The sequence below is a fragment of the Crocodylus porosus genome, unplaced genomic scaffold (genome assembly GCF_001723895.1).
Source record: "Crocodylus porosus isolate Cpor-Errol unplaced genomic scaffold, CroPor_comp1, whole genome shotgun sequence".
NCBI lineage: Eukaryota > Metazoa > Chordata > Crocodylia > Crocodylidae > Crocodylus > Crocodylus porosus.
The window spans coordinates 47,554,157-47,570,013 of NW_017728907.1; the positions used below are offsets into that span (position 1 = coordinate 47,554,157).

The window sequence follows — 15,857 nt, forward strand, 5'->3', positions numbered from 1 at the left end:
CGTGAAGACCACCAAGCGCCGGACGCCAAGAAGACTCCTTCAACCCCTTCTTTTACTCAGTTGATGTTTTTATGGCATCGGTTGCCCAGTGCAGTGGCAGCCGGCTTTTACTCCATCCTCCAATAAGGATGTCACGTCTGGACCTTCTCTGGGCTCCCCCAAGGGGCCCAGAGGACTTAAAGTGATCCAGCAGTGGCCCATAGTTCCTGGCGGTCCAAGACCGCGATGCCTGTGGACATCAAATAGCCCCCTGCTGAGGCTGCTCTCCATAGCTCCCAGCCAGCCTGGCCTGGCCTCCTCTGCACCTGGGGAGAGAAGCTGACTTGGCCTCGACACCTAGTATATAATGTGCCTCCAAATGCCCCCAGCCCCCTGCCCTCAAAGGGCATCTCCATCAAAGGCAGCTCCCCCCCACCGCAAGCTTCCGGCATCCGCCTCTGCTAACACAGGGGTTAGGCATCATCTCTCCTTTTAAATAGCCCGGAGGTCCCAGGATTGACATTACCCTTTCTCAGGCCCCTGCTACCTGTTGCATATATCATGCAATTTGCTGCTGAGGGGTGCAATAAATGTAGGGCGACCAGGCCTGCAAAGTGATTTGCACAGGGTAAAAATGACTCGCCGGCTACACAAAGAGCCGAGCGGCTCTGAAGTGAGTGCCTGGAAAGGTCTGTAGCCGGTTTCTAGTCGGCTTGAACCTGAGCATGTGGCAGGGCCCTTCGGGGAACGCTGCGGTCTGCTAGGGTGGTCTGCTGGACACGCGGCAGCCAGACCCAGTGCTTTCCATCCTGGGGAGCGAGCAGAGCTTTTGTGGGAGAAGCCTGTTTACTATGTAAAATACAGCCTGCCAGCCCCATGGCGGTAGCCTGTAGCCAAGTGCATTCAGGACCGCCGCATCCGAGTGGGAAGGAAATAGGTCCTTTAAGGGGGGATTGCTGTGGTGACAGGCTCCTTCCTATGCATCCCGGGGTGTCCATCGCTGCAGCCTCTGGCCTTCCAGCAAGAGCAAAGATGCTGATGGGGATGGCGGGGTGCTCCTAGGTGGCTGGGCTTCTGTGAGGCAGGTGGTGGGGAAGTCCTGTCCTGTTGGTCTCGGGAGGCTTTGGAGGTTTCCCTGTCCCTTATTCTAGGGACCAGGTCTAGCCGAGGAGGCCTTGCAATGCTTCCCTGTGCTTGACTCACCCCATCTCCAGCCCCAGGAAAGCAATGGGAGTGCGCAGGCGTGGGCACAGTCTGGCAGGGCTAGGGCAGTTTGGTGCCATGGGGCTGCTTAAAAAGGCTTTGTGCCTCAATTTCCCCTTTGCCCCCTCCCCACCCAAATGCCCGTGTCCTTGGCTGCAATCAGCTACGCAGCCCACATCCCAATCCCCAGGCCTCCTCCGTGTCACTGAGTGTGGGACGTCCCATACCCACACGTACAGCCCCTAGCACACACTGGTACCTACCCCACTCCCCCCCAGGGGGGCAGCTCTGGACTGGGAGTGGGAAAAGGAAGGACAGGGGGTCACAACAAAGCCCCCCATCCTTTTTTGTCCATCTCAGAAGCTCAGAGCTAGCAGCAACCACTGTGAAGACCCCGTCTGCAGCCTCCCGACTGTCTTCCAGCCCTTGTGTGGGTCAGCGTGATCTCAACCCCGCTTCATAGACGAGGGGCAGGAGATGTGAGTGACAAGCCCCAGGTCACGCAGGGAGGCTGTGGCAGAGCAAGGAAGCATGCCTGGCTTTTCTCAGCCCCCGGCTGGCTCCCTCCCCCTGCATCCAGCTTGCCCAGCAGCTGACTCTGCTCATTAGTAGTTGTCATGAATGTTTGTGTCTTTGGAGAGTTAGGGTCCCAGGCAGCACGGGACTCTGTGCTCATCTTTATCCTACCAGCCCCTGGCTCAGCTCCCGGACTGTGCTGCTTCCCTCTAGCCTCTGCGGCCCTTATGAAGTGACCTGTGCAGCAATTGCTGGTTCACTGCCCCAAAGCAATTGTCGAGGCCTCTCACAATTACACAGGGTCATTATAAAAAGCAAGCCTCCAATTAGCTAAGAGGAATGGCCCAGAATTGCCTCTTAGCCTTTGAGACCTGCCCCGTTCACTTATGAAATGGGAGATGATCTGCAGGCAGCTGGATACGGGGAGGCCTAAAAGCATCTCACAGAGCTATGTGTGACCATGAGCAGATCTAGGTTTTTAGAAAAAAGGGTGCAAAGGTTGTGGTGCATCATAACATGCAACACAACACACATTTTTCTCTGGTCAAAGAGAAATGAGAAGCTTCACTACTGTTCTAGGGGGCTAGCGCTATATTATTCAGTTTAAGATCATATCAGGACCGAATATAGCCATAGGAATCAACTTCAGCTTATATAGAAAGTTTTAAAAAACGTAACAAACTAGGCAGAAAGTAGGCCAAATGGTTAAAAGATATTGTGGTGTTAGCGCTGTAGTTATCATTAAATCTACATCTCTTACTCTGCTTTATAAAACAAAATCTAGTCTCCTTGAGTCTCTTGGCAAGGCCAACAGTACTTCAGTTGGTCATTTCCACACCTGAGTTAACATGACCACACCTGAGTTTTAGCTAGACCTACAAAGGTCCGCAGGCTGTGCAAGGGAGGAGACATTAGCAAGTGTGACTAACAGCCAGCAACACTGGAGAAGAAAAGATAGTTTGAATAGTGAAACGTCAAGACCGTTAAATAGGAGAGAGGGTCCTTAATGCTTGCGGAGTGGAGAGAGATTAGCAGGAACCAGGGAGATGTCAGTGGGCCGTGAAATCAAGTGACTCAGTGCTGCCTGGATAGAAATGCCCCTCCCAGGCTGTTGGTTTTAAACTTTGGTGGAGCAGAAATCAAAGGGGAGTGCCACCCTATACATGACACACGGGTCTGTATTGCACAGCCCTGTTGCTGCCCTCAAAAAATCGGCATTGCTTAGATGTGAACTCAAAACAAAGCGGTGAGGCAGAGGGATACAAGTCCAGTGTCCCCCCATGGTGGGCACGGCCTCCCAGCTTCATTACAGATATCTGCCCTGCCTCTGGATCCCAGCTGGGTCCAAGGACATGGCACCTACCATCCAGTGCTCAAGTGAATAGGGCTGAAGGGTTGCAATGGGCTCACGAGCCTCATAAACGCATGCAAATAAGAGTGTGCAAATGCACTTCTCCCAATACGCTGGCCGAGAGCAGAGCAAGAGTATTAACCTCCTCGTTAATCCCCTTATTAAAGCATTCCAAGGGACGCCGGAGAGATTAAAATGCCAGATTTAGACGCGAGGTCGCATCCTGAGCTGGGATCAAGTCATCGGCTCCGCAGATTTGCACCTGTCTGTAGCGCAGAGGTCAGGCCTTTGCTGCCGAATAAACCGCTTCAGATGACAGTGGAGAGGGATCGGAGGAGAGGCACGGCTCTGCCGCCGTGGGTCCCGCTGGCCTCACCTAGCGCATCTCCTGGAGCAGACGGGGAAACGAGATGGATCCATCTCACTTCCTGGCCCGGATTTGACTGTGGCTCACATCGCCATAAATCAAGTCGTCGTCCTGAAATCTGTGGCGTCCCGCTGCATCGGAGAAGAATTGTGGCTGTTTCTCTCTCACATTCTTGCATCCCTGGGCCTAGCAAGAGGAAGAGTGGATTTTGCAGTTCACTGGCCCCAAATTCGGGGGGTTTTTCTTTTTTTTTCACTTGAAATCAGTTCAGTAATGCGCTGCCCTTTCCACACACTTTCATAGATTTCATAGACATTAGGGCTGGAAGGGACCTCGGAAGATCATCGAGTCCAGCCCCTAACCAGGTCTTCAACCAGGTCAAAACAAATTAGCTTGACCCAGGAGAAGAAGAAAAAAATCTGTGTTTTTCTGGCTAAAACAATGAATTTGATGCAAAATTTGCAAAACATTTCCAGGAAAGCCGCTGGCTTGGCAGGACGCACTCTGCTATAATCACAGGCAGATCGAGGATTTTGAAACGCGGGGGGTGAGATGGGGTGGCACCTCCTCAGATTGAATGTGACGCACATTTTTCTCCAGCTAAAGAGAAACGAGAAGCTTGACTAATATGCTAGGGACTTCAATTATTCACTTTAAGACCAAAGCAAAAACAAAGAGAGCTATTCGCATGTGCGCTATTTTGCTAGATTATAGATACGAAGCTTAAAAAAAAACCACACACAAAAAACTAGGCAAAAAATAGCGAGAAGAGCCCCAGAAGTGAACTTGAACTCCCAATGCTTTGGGATTATTGGAAGCAGCCTTGTCTTTCCGAAGCGCTGGTATGTGGGCACATGGCATGGGGGGAAGAACAGTTGTTTGAGGTGGGGGGAAAAACAGAGTGACCAAAATAGGAAGGTTTTTTTGTCTTGTGAAGTGGCTAGAAAATATGGATCAAGAAACTCACATTTTTGACCGACCGGAAAGTTTTTGGCTGGGCTGAGAAGTGGTTTTCTGTGGACGTCTTGGGAGTCCTTGATCAGCTCTTCCCTGAGGCTGTGACAAGGGCTGAGAGCGTCCTGTGGGAACAGCTGGCCTGGAAAATGGGGGGTGGCTGACGACACTTTAATTATTTTATGGAAAATGTCCATTTTTGGTAGAAAAATCCCCCAGAGACTAGGTCTCAATCATGATATTCTGTGTCTTTGTCCCATTGGAGCTGCAGTTTGGCTGCCTTACAACCCAGTCCTCTGCTATGTGCCTGGGCATGGATACACGTCTGCAGCCAGGATCTCCAATGAAGCACCATGGAAAAAAGTGCATTCGGGGAGACACGGGGAGCCCTCGCTTTGGAGGACAACGGGAAGGTGAAAGGGTTGCGATCCTGCTCCCGGGAGGCCCCAGGCCAATGGTTTCTGCCATGCTTGAGGGTTGTAGCCGTGGTGGTCTAAGGACATAGGCAGGTTTCTTTGAGGTGGTATCTTGTATTAAACCAATTAAATAGTGGGAAAAATTGTTCTTTGCAAGCATTCGGGCACAAATGCTGGGTGTTTGCGCCTGAACACTCACAAAGAACATTTTTCCCCCCAACTATTTAGTTGCTCTAATAAAAGATAGCACATTTACCTAAATAACCTTGTCTGCCTATGGTTTCTTCCAGGCGTTTTTCAGGTCCTGCCTGCAACTGGATGCTGAAAGTTTCCTGATGAGGAATGAAACCTGCTGTGAGCAAACACCTGCCTCCCCGCGAGCTGTCGGCTGGCAGCCGGCTCCAAGCGCAAGCTGCCCTTAGCAGCCCGGCCTGGTGGAAGACAAGGCGCAGGGCGGGCATCTAGCAGGAACAGAGTGAGACTCCGTCCTCTCCCCCAGAGAAGGGGCCGCCCTAAAAACCCAAAGCCAAGCCTCGCTTCTGGCCGACAAGCCTCGAAGGGTTAACTGGCAGAGAGGAACAAAGCAACAGCTGCCAACATCTGTTGAGGAGCCGGAACAGAGAGTGCTGTGTGCGCCGCTCGGGCCGCCCTGGGCAGGTGCCGGCTGCGTGCTAATCCTCTGTAACGGGGCTCGTGAGGGTCAGCACAAAGCCCTGCAGTGTCCTGCGGCGGTCAGGCCAAGGTCACGTCCAGCTCCCAGACACCCCCCGGAACATCTTGGCTTTGCTTCTTGCTCGACGCTCCTCCGCCGGGCGAGCGGACGTGTTTCCTAACCCCACGGAGGGTGCGGGCAGGATGAGAGAGGGGCTGGCGCTCCTCCGTGCTAGCTCGCAGTCGTGCACGGCGCTGTACGGGGCGCCGTGTGTGGTCGGCCACAGCCAGGCCTCACCTGGAGCCATGTGAGAGCATGGGTAAGGTGAGGCATCATGATGGTCCTAACATATGCTCACCAGTTGGGACTGGTCAGGCCTCATCAGCCTCCTGGGTGACCCCAAAGCTGGGGCTCTGGAGGGGATGCCTGGGCAGGAGACAGGGAGAGAGCACAGCTGGATGGGAACAGCTACAGCAAGTAAATACCCGGCTCTTTGGCTTCCTGGGGGATCAGGCAGCTAGGCTCTGGGGAGAGGAACTGGGATCACCCGATTTCCATGGCGCAGCTGAGGGCACTGAGCAGATGGGTCTGGAAATGGTGGGAGTCTATGGAAACAAAGGGTGGCCCCGATTGGAGCCCCAAAGGGCAGAGTTAAGGTGATCTGGGTGCTGCTGATATTTTTCCTGCCCCAGGTTCCCCGCTGTCAGGGAGGGGAGGAGAAAAGCCAGGCTCCCCACTCAGGCACAGCCCACGGGTCTTGGGGGAGCTGCTGAGAGAAAGGTGCTGGGGGGGGTGAAACTCCCAGTGTGGGTAGACACTGAATTTCCTTTCAGCCGGGAGTGTCGGAGCCCATTGCACTGCTGTGGCCGAGACATTGGGGGCTGGTAGGGACGCAGGGGGACGTGGTGGGCTCAGCACAACTAGGCGATGCAGGTGCCATGCGTTCACTCCAAGGATCTTGGTGCACGGACAAGTCAGGCTGGAGGTCCCCGAAGCTGTGCCAGGCACTGTCCAGAAGCCGAGGAGTGGGACGGCGGCACCGCACGGAGCGGGGAGTTTAGGGGCAGGGTGTGGGGCAGTGCTGGGCTGGCTTTGCAGCCTTGTTGCCCAGCCTGGCACAGCATGGCTGGTTTCCAGCCCCTGCCTCACAGACCCAGCAGAGGCAGAGCTACTGGGGGGCTTGGTGTCAATGCCCTACTGCTGCACTGGAACCAGTGGGCTACTGGGCCACGGGCTGCTCTACAGTGGTAGCAGGACGCCCTCTAGTGACACTGCACAGCTGCAGCACTGGCAACCTGTAAGCAGTGAAGGGTTTGCAGTTGTGGGGGTGGGACAGGGCAGGGCAGAAGGGGCTTTCCTTGCTCCTGCCACCCTTTTCTGCCCTTCCCCAGCACAGCTCCTGCTGGAGAGGAAGCATGGGCCAGTGGTTAGAGCCCAAGGCTAGGACTTGGGGCACTGTGACTGTTGACCCTAGATTGGCTTCTCTGGTGGGCAGAATGGGGGCCTCTCTACTGCAGTGCAAACCAGCCTGAGCCTCAGCGAAGTGGCCCAGGAGGAAAGAAGACCCCCGCCACAGTATTCAGACAGGGAGATGCAGCTGTCTCGGGGCCAGGAGCAGCTGGGGGGAGCCTTCGTGGGGTCCCCCAAGGCTGGTTGCAGAGCCGCGGGCAGGAGGAAGCCTTTGCAGGGGGTGCCCTGTGCTCCAAAAACAGGTAGGCAGGGGGCGCAGGCCAGGCCACAGCGCTAGGGGCGTTCGTGTAGGGCGGGCCTGCAAGGAGGCTTGCTATGCCGTGGGGGGGAGCCACTTTTACTACACGGCACGAACACTACACACACTCACGCCCATGTGTGCAAACCCAAACACACCGGTGTAGGCCCACACACGCATGTGCTGCCCATCCGGCCTGCATGCACTGCCCCGTGCACATGCATGCCGCTACACCCGTGTGTGCCACACCCACAGTTTTGCCTGTGCCCCCGTGCCCACACACTGGCTGTCGCAGCCCTTCTGCAGGACAGCCGCCAACGGTGCCTGACTTCCCGGGGGAGGCCCGAAGTCCGCGGCCAGGGGCACTACCGGGCCACGCCAGGCAGCAGGGCCTGAACCCGACCCACTGCCCGTCCAGGGCAGCTGGGAGCAGCGAGGACAGCAGGGGGCAGCAGGGAGGGGAGCAGGAGCATTAATGAGGCAGAAGTTAGTTAGCAGCAGGGCTGGGCAGGGCCGGCCCTGATTGGAGCAGGCAGCTCCCAGTGCATCACCTGTTGCAATAAAGTGCCAGGCGGAGGCTGCCAGGCTTCACAAGCAGCAGGGAGTTGTGCGGGGAGCTGTGGGTTGCCTTGTGTTCCTTCCCCCTGGATTGACTCCTATATATTTTTTTTTCCTCTCTTTCCTGGATTGGGTCCCTGTTCTTTGAGGTAAGCCCTGCCTTTCCAGCTGCAAATCCCCTCTCCCCAAGGAGCCTCAGTGCAGCAGGGGCTGCTTTGCTGGGGAGGGTGGTAGGTCTCCCACTCCTCCCTGCTTGGAGGGGTGCGTTTGCAGCCCGAGCAATGACTGGCGTATCCCACCCTGCATCGGGAGGGAGGATGTGGGCTGCTGAGCTGGGCTCCCATCCTTGAGCTGAAGTTTCTCTCCTTTTTTTTCTTACAATCTTTCAGTAGGGAGCAGTGGTGTGATTAATTTATCACAACCTTTTTGTGGGTGGCTTTTTTTTGTGGGGGGGGGGTGGTTTCTGGTGCAGAGTGGAGCTCTGCATGTGTCTCTAAGGTCTTTTTTTTCTTTTCCTCTGGAGAAGAAAGCTAGGATCTCCTATGGAGAAGCTGGGTTGGGGTGTGACTTTTTTTTTTTTCCCCTCCCTGTGAAACTTTTCTTGCAACATGGGGTGCGGTGCAGCTGGTCTTATTAAAGTGTAAGCCGTATCTCACACGAACCCCTCCACCCTTCTCTTCCAGACGCCAAGATGAGCTGCTTCAGCTTCATCAAGGTCATCATGATCTTGTTCAACCTGGCCATATTTGTAAGTACTTGTGCTGCCCTGCTATGCTCAAAGCTGTCCCTTTTCCCTCACTTTAAAGTCCGTCTCTCCTGATGCTCCAAGTGGGGGTGGCTATGGGAAGGGACCCTCTCCTCTGTCTTGCAAGTTTTAATTGCTGCCCCTTTGGAGAACTGCTGCCCCTGAAATGCTGGGGGCAAGCTGTCCTGAACGCGTCCCTGTCTCTGCATTGCCTGCAGAGCAAGGGAGGGAGGAAGGCGTTGAATGCACAGCTGCGTCCAGAAGGCAAAAGCACACTGCATGCCTAAAATCTGGAGGCAATGGGGTGGGGAAATGCTCCCCCCTGTCTGCCCGTGTGGGTGCAGGGAGCCCTGCCGGCGCTAAATGCTCCTCTGTGGCCAGCCTGAAGTCGCCTTCTTCCTGCTGCAATGCCAATAGTCAGGAGATAGAGGTTGCTCTTTTAGCACATGGCATTGCCGCTAGTTTCAGGGGCTTGCAAATTGATTTGATTGATTTTTAAAAACTTATCACCAATAGAACAAAAAGACTTGGTATTTATGCATGGGTCTGAGGGGGATGGTGGGGGCAGGAAAAAGGGGGGTCATACTCATGCCTTGCTATGCTAGCAAGGTGGTTTGGGGTCTGTACCCTCTCTCCAGAGGTAGAGCTATATGGAGGCCTTTTTTCCTTTTGGCCTCTAATTTGACACCTGCCGGCGGCTCTCGAGCTGCGGGAGCCCTTGCTGGAAGGCAGGGGGTGCTTGCGGGGGCTGGGGCTGAGCAGGGAGGAACGAGGACGCCGGAAGCGAGTGCCGATTGGGGAAGAGCGGAGGTGCTCGTGGACCGTGCAGCCGAGCCCTGGGGAAACGGGCTTGCAGAGCCAAGAAGCCCCTCCATGCTGTGCCTGGTGCAGGACTTGGAGGTGCCCATCTCAAAGGCGTCCTGCTCCCTCGCCTGCCCTGGACATGCCTGCAGCCATGTGAGCTGGTCTCGTGGAGGGGGCTACAGCCGTCGGCGCGGTTTCGGCCAAAACCCTCGTGTCCGACTGCCAGATCGAAGGCGTTGCTGGCTCCATTTTGCTTGCTTAAATTGCCACAGCGCGTGGCTGGATAATAGACGGCCGTGATACGGCAGCGAGGTCTGCGTTTGCGGCCTCCGTGCTTGGCTCTTGCCTGTGCTACGTGGGGGGGCTCTGGAAGACCACGGACAACCGCTTGAAGACCTCAACAAGTGTTTTTTATGGTGGGACTAGGCCTCCCTGGCATCCCCCATGGCGAGCTTGCGCCGGCAGGCCGGAGACGGTGCCCGTCTGCTCACAAGCGTCTTATTTCCCACCTCCGCACCCTGCCTTGCCAAGACACGCTCCTTCAAAAGGGGAGACGAGTTGTGGGGTCTTAATCCAAACCCCGTGGAAAGGGGCCTGCCTCCCAAATGCAAAATCCTCTGGTGTATGGTAGGGGGGCTTTCTTTTTTTTAAAAAGACATCCGGTCTTTATTTCCTAGACCCGCATCCCCACGCGACGGCTTGTCCCGTCCTAAGGATGGTGCCGAGCCATCGCCTCCCTTGCAGAGTCCCCACAGACCCGGTGCCCCCGGCGGCCGTCTCCCCCCCATAAGGGTGGGGGCGTTGGGCTACTTCGCCACCACGGCTCGCTCTTCCCCGGGCAGGCGGGCACGGTGTCCTGTCCCTGCCGCACTCGGCTCTGGCTCTTGCCAGGCCTGAGGGAAACCATGAGGCGGCTGCTGTTGGCAAGGGCGGCCATCTTCTAAAGGAGCGCGGGGGGGATATTTCCTTGTGCTGTATCCCCCGGCCGGTCGGACTGGGTTTTTGGGGTGGGGAAAACCCTCCTGGACGCTGGGGAGGTGACGAGGGAGCGTGAGCCCTTCCCGGCCGGGGTGCGGAGGGCCTGACGAAGCCCAAGCTCCTCCGCCCCGTGAGGTCAAGTTCTAAGATGGCTGCCGGGGCTCCCTCACGGCAGTGCTGGTACAGGCCGGGCCCCCTCTAGCCGAGAGGCCGGACCTGGCAGGCCTGCCCAGCCGCTTTCCGTCCGGAGGAAGTGTCCGTACACGGCTGCTTTCTGTCGCCCTTAAAATGCCGGGTCTTCCCGAGCTCCTCTCCTAGCAGAGCCCGCGTCCGGGTGGCTCGTGCGCGGCCAGGCACTAACGTGCGAACCTGCCCGTGCTTCGCAGCACGCGGTCTGCTTGCTGCCGTCTCTTCTGACCAGGGACAGGCTGTCCTACTGCTTGGACGTGTGGCGACCGGGCCTCCTCAGTACTAATCGTTAAAGCAATTCATTTAAAGGAGTTTTCCCCTTCCCATGGAAGGAGATCGCCATTCCCTTCCCCGTCTGAAATAACCCGTGTCCGTCTCCTCTCCCTCGCAGCTCGGCGGCGCGGCCCTCCTGGGAGTCGGGATCTGGGTCTCCGTGGACGGGAGCTCGTTCATGAAGATCTTCGGTTCGGTCTCCTCTTCGGTCCTGCAGTTCGTCAACGTGGGCTACTTCATCATTGCCATCGGAGCCGTCTTGCTCGTCTTGGGCTTCCTGGGGTGCTGCGGGGCCCAGAAGGAAAGCAAATGCCTCCTGATGACGGTAAATGGAGACCTCTTGCTACTTCCCTGCTCTGCTTGCTGAGCTGCAAGTGTTCGGGCTGGCCCCGAACGTGGCGGCTATGTCTCCTGTCTGGCACAACTCCAACGTGGCAAGCCTGTGGTGGGAAGAAGGGGCTTGGAGGGCGTGCAGAGGGTTTCTCAGCTCCAAGGAGGGGGTCAATGAGACCATACCTGGGCCAGGTGGTATTGAGGACTTAAGGGAATAAGACCTGGCCAGGCACCAAGCTGGGTCCTTTGACAAGACGGCACTGCCCCAAATCCATGTATTCCTGCAGAAATCCCTTGCGTGGATGCTCTGATTTGGAACAAGTGCTGTCTGCCCCATGGTCTGGGGGCTGGAAGTGCTGCAAGCTGAGCAGAAATTGGGGTGCTTTTTATTGTTGGGGAGATCAACCCCGTGACTGATCCAATTCAAATCTACTTTCCTGCATCCCCATATCATCCAGCCCTATCTGGGCATGTGGCAGGCTTGGCATCTGCCAAGCATGGCTTCCTGCTTGCTGCTAGAAATGCTGGTGCCCCAGCTGGACTCTGTTTTTTCTACATGTGCTGTAGACATGCCCTAACTTCTTTGTGTCTCTCCAGTTCTTCTCCATTGTCCTGATCATCTTCATCGCGGAGATCGCTGGTGCCGTGGTGGCGCTCGTCTATACGAGCATGGTGAGTCCAAGGAGATGGAGGATCAGTGATTTGGTAACGGGATCCACTTAGGATGCAGCATGGGGCTAGGATGATGCAGTGTCTCCTATCCCAAGGCTTAAATAAAAAGAAAGGGGAGCAATGCATCTTGGAGCACTCCCAGGAAGCCAGGGGTGGTGCTGCATAGTCAGATCTGCTGGGGCACCCTGTGCAAAGCTGCATGGGGGGGGAGCTTGCTCAATAGGAGAGCATCCACAGCTTGGGTTTCTCCCAGTATTATCCCCACCGCCTTCCAGGCTTGCATGGAAAACCGACTGGGAAGCAATGGCACAATGCAGCTCAGTTGGCGGAGAGGCTGAGCAGTGCAGTAGCATGCTGATACCCTCCCCTCTCGCTTTAAAACAACAGCGTATCCATTGCAGCATGGGACTCGGGGAAGAACAATAGTAGTCACCCTGAACATTGCCAACAAAATCTGAAATGCAAACATCGGAGGCCCTGTGTGCATGTCAACAAAACAGCCCGTGGCAGGAACGTCCTGTGCTGCTAGCAAGGGCTGTGACAAGTGGGTTGGAGGACGTCGGTTCCTGTTAACACTTCCTTTACGGGGCCTTTGCAGATCTATTACTTGTCCTAATCTAGTTATGAAGTGAGGCTGTTCGGGGTGATGAGGCTCAGCTTCCCCTTCACCCCGGGGGAGCAAACTTCTTCTTTTTTTGTCCTTCCCACATGCCTGCCATCTTGCATGCCCTTACTCCTACTCCTGGGCCAGCATATTGGGGTGCTGCTCTTCTGGGCAGTGAGCCTGTGGAGAATGGCCCGCTCCAACCCCACCTTTTTAAGGGTGTCTGTCTAATGCCAACCTCTGGATCTCCTCGTCCTCATTAGGCCGAGACCCTGCTGGCAGCCACAGTCACGCCAGTACTGAAGGAGAACTACGGGAAGTCTTCAGATATCACCCAGATCTGGAACACCACCATGGAAGAGGTAAATGGGGCTGCTGGGAACACCCCATGTCTGGGGAAGGGAGACCCCATCCCATGTGGGGCAGTGCAGAGCGCCGTCTGCTGGGCAGCCATGGCCACTGCAGTGGTGACCCAAGAGGCTCGGCAGGTTCGACTCTCTCTAGCTTGGTGCTGTGATGGGGAGCCTGAGGGGAGCACGTTTTGCTGCAAATAACTTCATAAGGAAGACCTCTAGATGCCCTCTTTTTACCCCCCCCCCCCCCCCGAGGTGGCAGCCTTGGCCTGGCAGCAGGCCCTGGAGACTGCTCCCTGATTGGCTTTGCATGACATGGTCCCACTTCATTGGGCAAGTGTTAGTCCCTGGGCTAATACAAAAGTGCAACAAAACTGTTACAGCAAGTGTGGTGTGCTGGGCCTGGGGAGGGGGAAGGACAAACTCCTCTGAGGGAGTTGGAGGCGGCCCCCCCCTCTCCTTGATACCAACTGTGTTGCTCCCAGACTTCTTATTTCCCTCCTGCCACCTTGTTTTATTTTGGCCGGTACAAAGTTGCAGCTGCCCCAAATAGCTTCATCCTCTGTGCAAATCCACTTCATTCAGGGGGTGGTTTGTGCATCTAGGACATGTCTAGCTTTTTTGGGGGGGGGCGGGGCTGGTTCTGAGCGCCGTTGTGAAGCTGGGTGTCTCATGCCACCTGCTTTCTTCCTAGCTGCACTGCTGTGGCCTGATGAACTACACGGACTTCACCAACTCTCCCTATTACAGCAACAATGGTGAAACGTACCCAAGCTACTGCTGCCCCAAGGGTATGAGCAGATGCAATGAGACTCTTGCAGGCAAAGTAGATGTCCCGGTATGCATGCAGCATCTCTCTTTTAAAATGGTTTTTGGGTGGTAAATGAGAGGCTGACCCTGTTGACATCTGTGGCTTGGTCACACTAGAGACTCCTGGTATTGATTCAGGGTAGACGCATCTGCTGACCGAGGCATTCTCTAGTGGCTTGGGCTGAAGAGTTTTATAGGGTCAAGGAAGGACCCACTGGAGCTGGTGGGAGGGCAGTCTGCGTAGATGCCTCTGCAAAACACTGCTGTGCATTGGGACTAGAGGATGCATTTCATGTGCCCAGCATCAGCACAGTAACAAAGACTATGCCCCCTTGCAAAAGGATGCCCCTCTTCAAGTACTCAAGTGCAAAAGCTATGGAGGAGTTGGCCTTATTACAATATGGTTGAATCCTCAGACATGGAGATCTGAAGATTTCTGGATCCCTTGGGATGAAAACCACTGATCTGCCACTCCTAACCCTATCTGCCTAGGCCCCACATCCTCCTCCTCATGGCTTGGAGCATGTGGTGGGGTGATCCCAGAACTCAGTGTGAGGGGGGGTCAGGAACTTTGGCACGTGCTGTTTCCTCAGTCAATCTTGGCCTGGCTGGTATTGCAGTCTGGGACTAAAATGAAGTGTTAAGGAGCACATAGCAGCAGAGCTCCTCTTTTTAGCTCCCTATTTGTATGAGCAAGCAGCATATTGCCAGAGCCCAGAAGTCCATGGTTTTTGTGCCCTGTCGAGTGCAGTGCCAAACTCCTAGTGGGAGCAGCTAAGACTGACTGACCTGCTTCTAGGGGTTTTTGGGTGCCTGGAGCAGTCAAATGTTGACTGACACGCACACGCAGAGTGTGCGTCTCCAAATGTATATGACAAACTGTGGGTGGGAGCAGGCAGTATGCTAATAGGTCAAGCACACTGTTTTCTGCCATGCTTGCTGCCTCTTTAAGCCAGTACACAACTTTTTTGGATATCTTTTGGAAAGCATCCAACAAGTAGCTTTTATGCAGCCATTCAGCTGGACTCCAGCTAGTTCTCGTCTTGCATAACTGGCACTTTCTAACTGGACAGACTTGGGTTTTTTTCCCTCCCCCAGGGTTGCTTTGATCAGCTGCTGAAGCAAATCCGCATGAATGCTGGTGTAGTGGGCGGCGTGGCAGCCGGCATCTGCGCCCTGGAGGTGAGTTGGCTCCCTGCTAAACCCAGCAGGGCAACAGGTGGTGGCCCTAGAGACCCAACCTGCCAGGTCTTGACAGCCATCCCAGTGTGGGTGTTGGGCACTTGCTAACCAAAGCTCTGCTCTCACGGGCTTGCATGGCAGCCTGATGCCACAACCTCACCCTGATGGCAAGGGGGTTTGAGACCAGGAAAAGGTGCTTAGCAGTTACTTGGAGGACTGGCATATAGGACAGCAAGAGCTCCAGAGCCAGGGGTTAGTGAGGACTGTAACCCTAGAGAACAGGCAGACATGAGGGTATACTGGCTGGGGGGGTTACAGCTGCACAACAGGGTGAGGGTGCAAAACCAACAAGGGCTTCTGGCAGCAGCCAGCTATCAAACCTACTCTTCCTCCTCTGCAGCTTGCAGCCATGGTTGTGGCCATGTACCTGTATTGCCACCTGGATGAGAAGTGACACCAGCAACAGATCTATGCCTAGGCCAGAGGAGGAGGAATGGCCTAGTTCTGTGTATATTTTCTACATTGGAAAAATCTGAGCATTTCTTGGATGCAGTGTTGTCCCATGTCACTTTTTTTTTTTTTTTTTTTTTTTTTTTCTTTTTTTAAAAATGATCTACTGAGCTGGAATCTGTAGAGAGCCTGTATGTTGGGGCTGTTTTGTACATGTTCTCGGTATGCTACAACCTATAGACATGATCTTGCAGTAGAAGATGCTTCCCTTCCTTTTTCCCAGCCTCAGCACAGAGAAACAAATGGGACTGAGGAGCTATGGATGCCGCTCGGGCTGTCCATTTACCCTCCGGCTGGCTCTGTGATCCTCACATGGCTAGGGAATGAACAGGCCAGATAACACAAGTGGCTAACTTTGCCAGCCGCTCACTCTCTTTGGTTTTTAAAAAAAGAAGGTCCTAGTTTTTGAGCTGACAGACTCCGGTTTGGATATTCACACCACTGAGCTAGTGTGTGCACAGAAGGTCATCCAGTGGGGTGATGGATTTGCACTGAAGCAATTGAGTAGGAACTGCCTTGAGTGAAGACATGGGTTTGGGAGTGTCACAGTAAGCATCTGCCCAAACTTTTAAAGATTTTGGGTGGGGGGCAAACCCAGCAAAACTGATTCTAACCAGAGCCAAAAGCTACTAGGAGGGAGGGACTTTAGTCTGAGTCTCGCTTGTCCCTGCATCCTTGAATTGTTTGGCTCACTCCAAAC

General features: G+C 54.9%; 1 protein-coding gene across 1 annotated transcript; it reads left to right on the top strand.

Moving 5' to 3' along the window:
* Nucleotides 1-7,734: 7,734 nt before the first annotated feature.
* On the top strand, nucleotides 7,735-15,540 carry TSPAN1 (tetraspanin 1). Its single transcript, XM_019531354.1, has 8 exons — nucleotides 7,735-7,853; nucleotides 8,388-8,452; nucleotides 10,812-11,018; nucleotides 11,624-11,698; nucleotides 12,566-12,664; nucleotides 13,350-13,493; nucleotides 14,564-14,647; nucleotides 15,048-15,540. Exons 2-8 carry the CDS (start codon nucleotides 8,396-8,398, stop codon nucleotides 15,099-15,101), a joined length of 720 nt encoding a protein of 239 aa, XP_019386899.1. The 5' UTR covers nucleotides 7,735-7,853; nucleotides 8,388-8,395; the 3' UTR covers nucleotides 15,102-15,540.
* The last annotated feature ends 317 nt before the right edge of the window (nucleotides 15,541-15,857 follow it).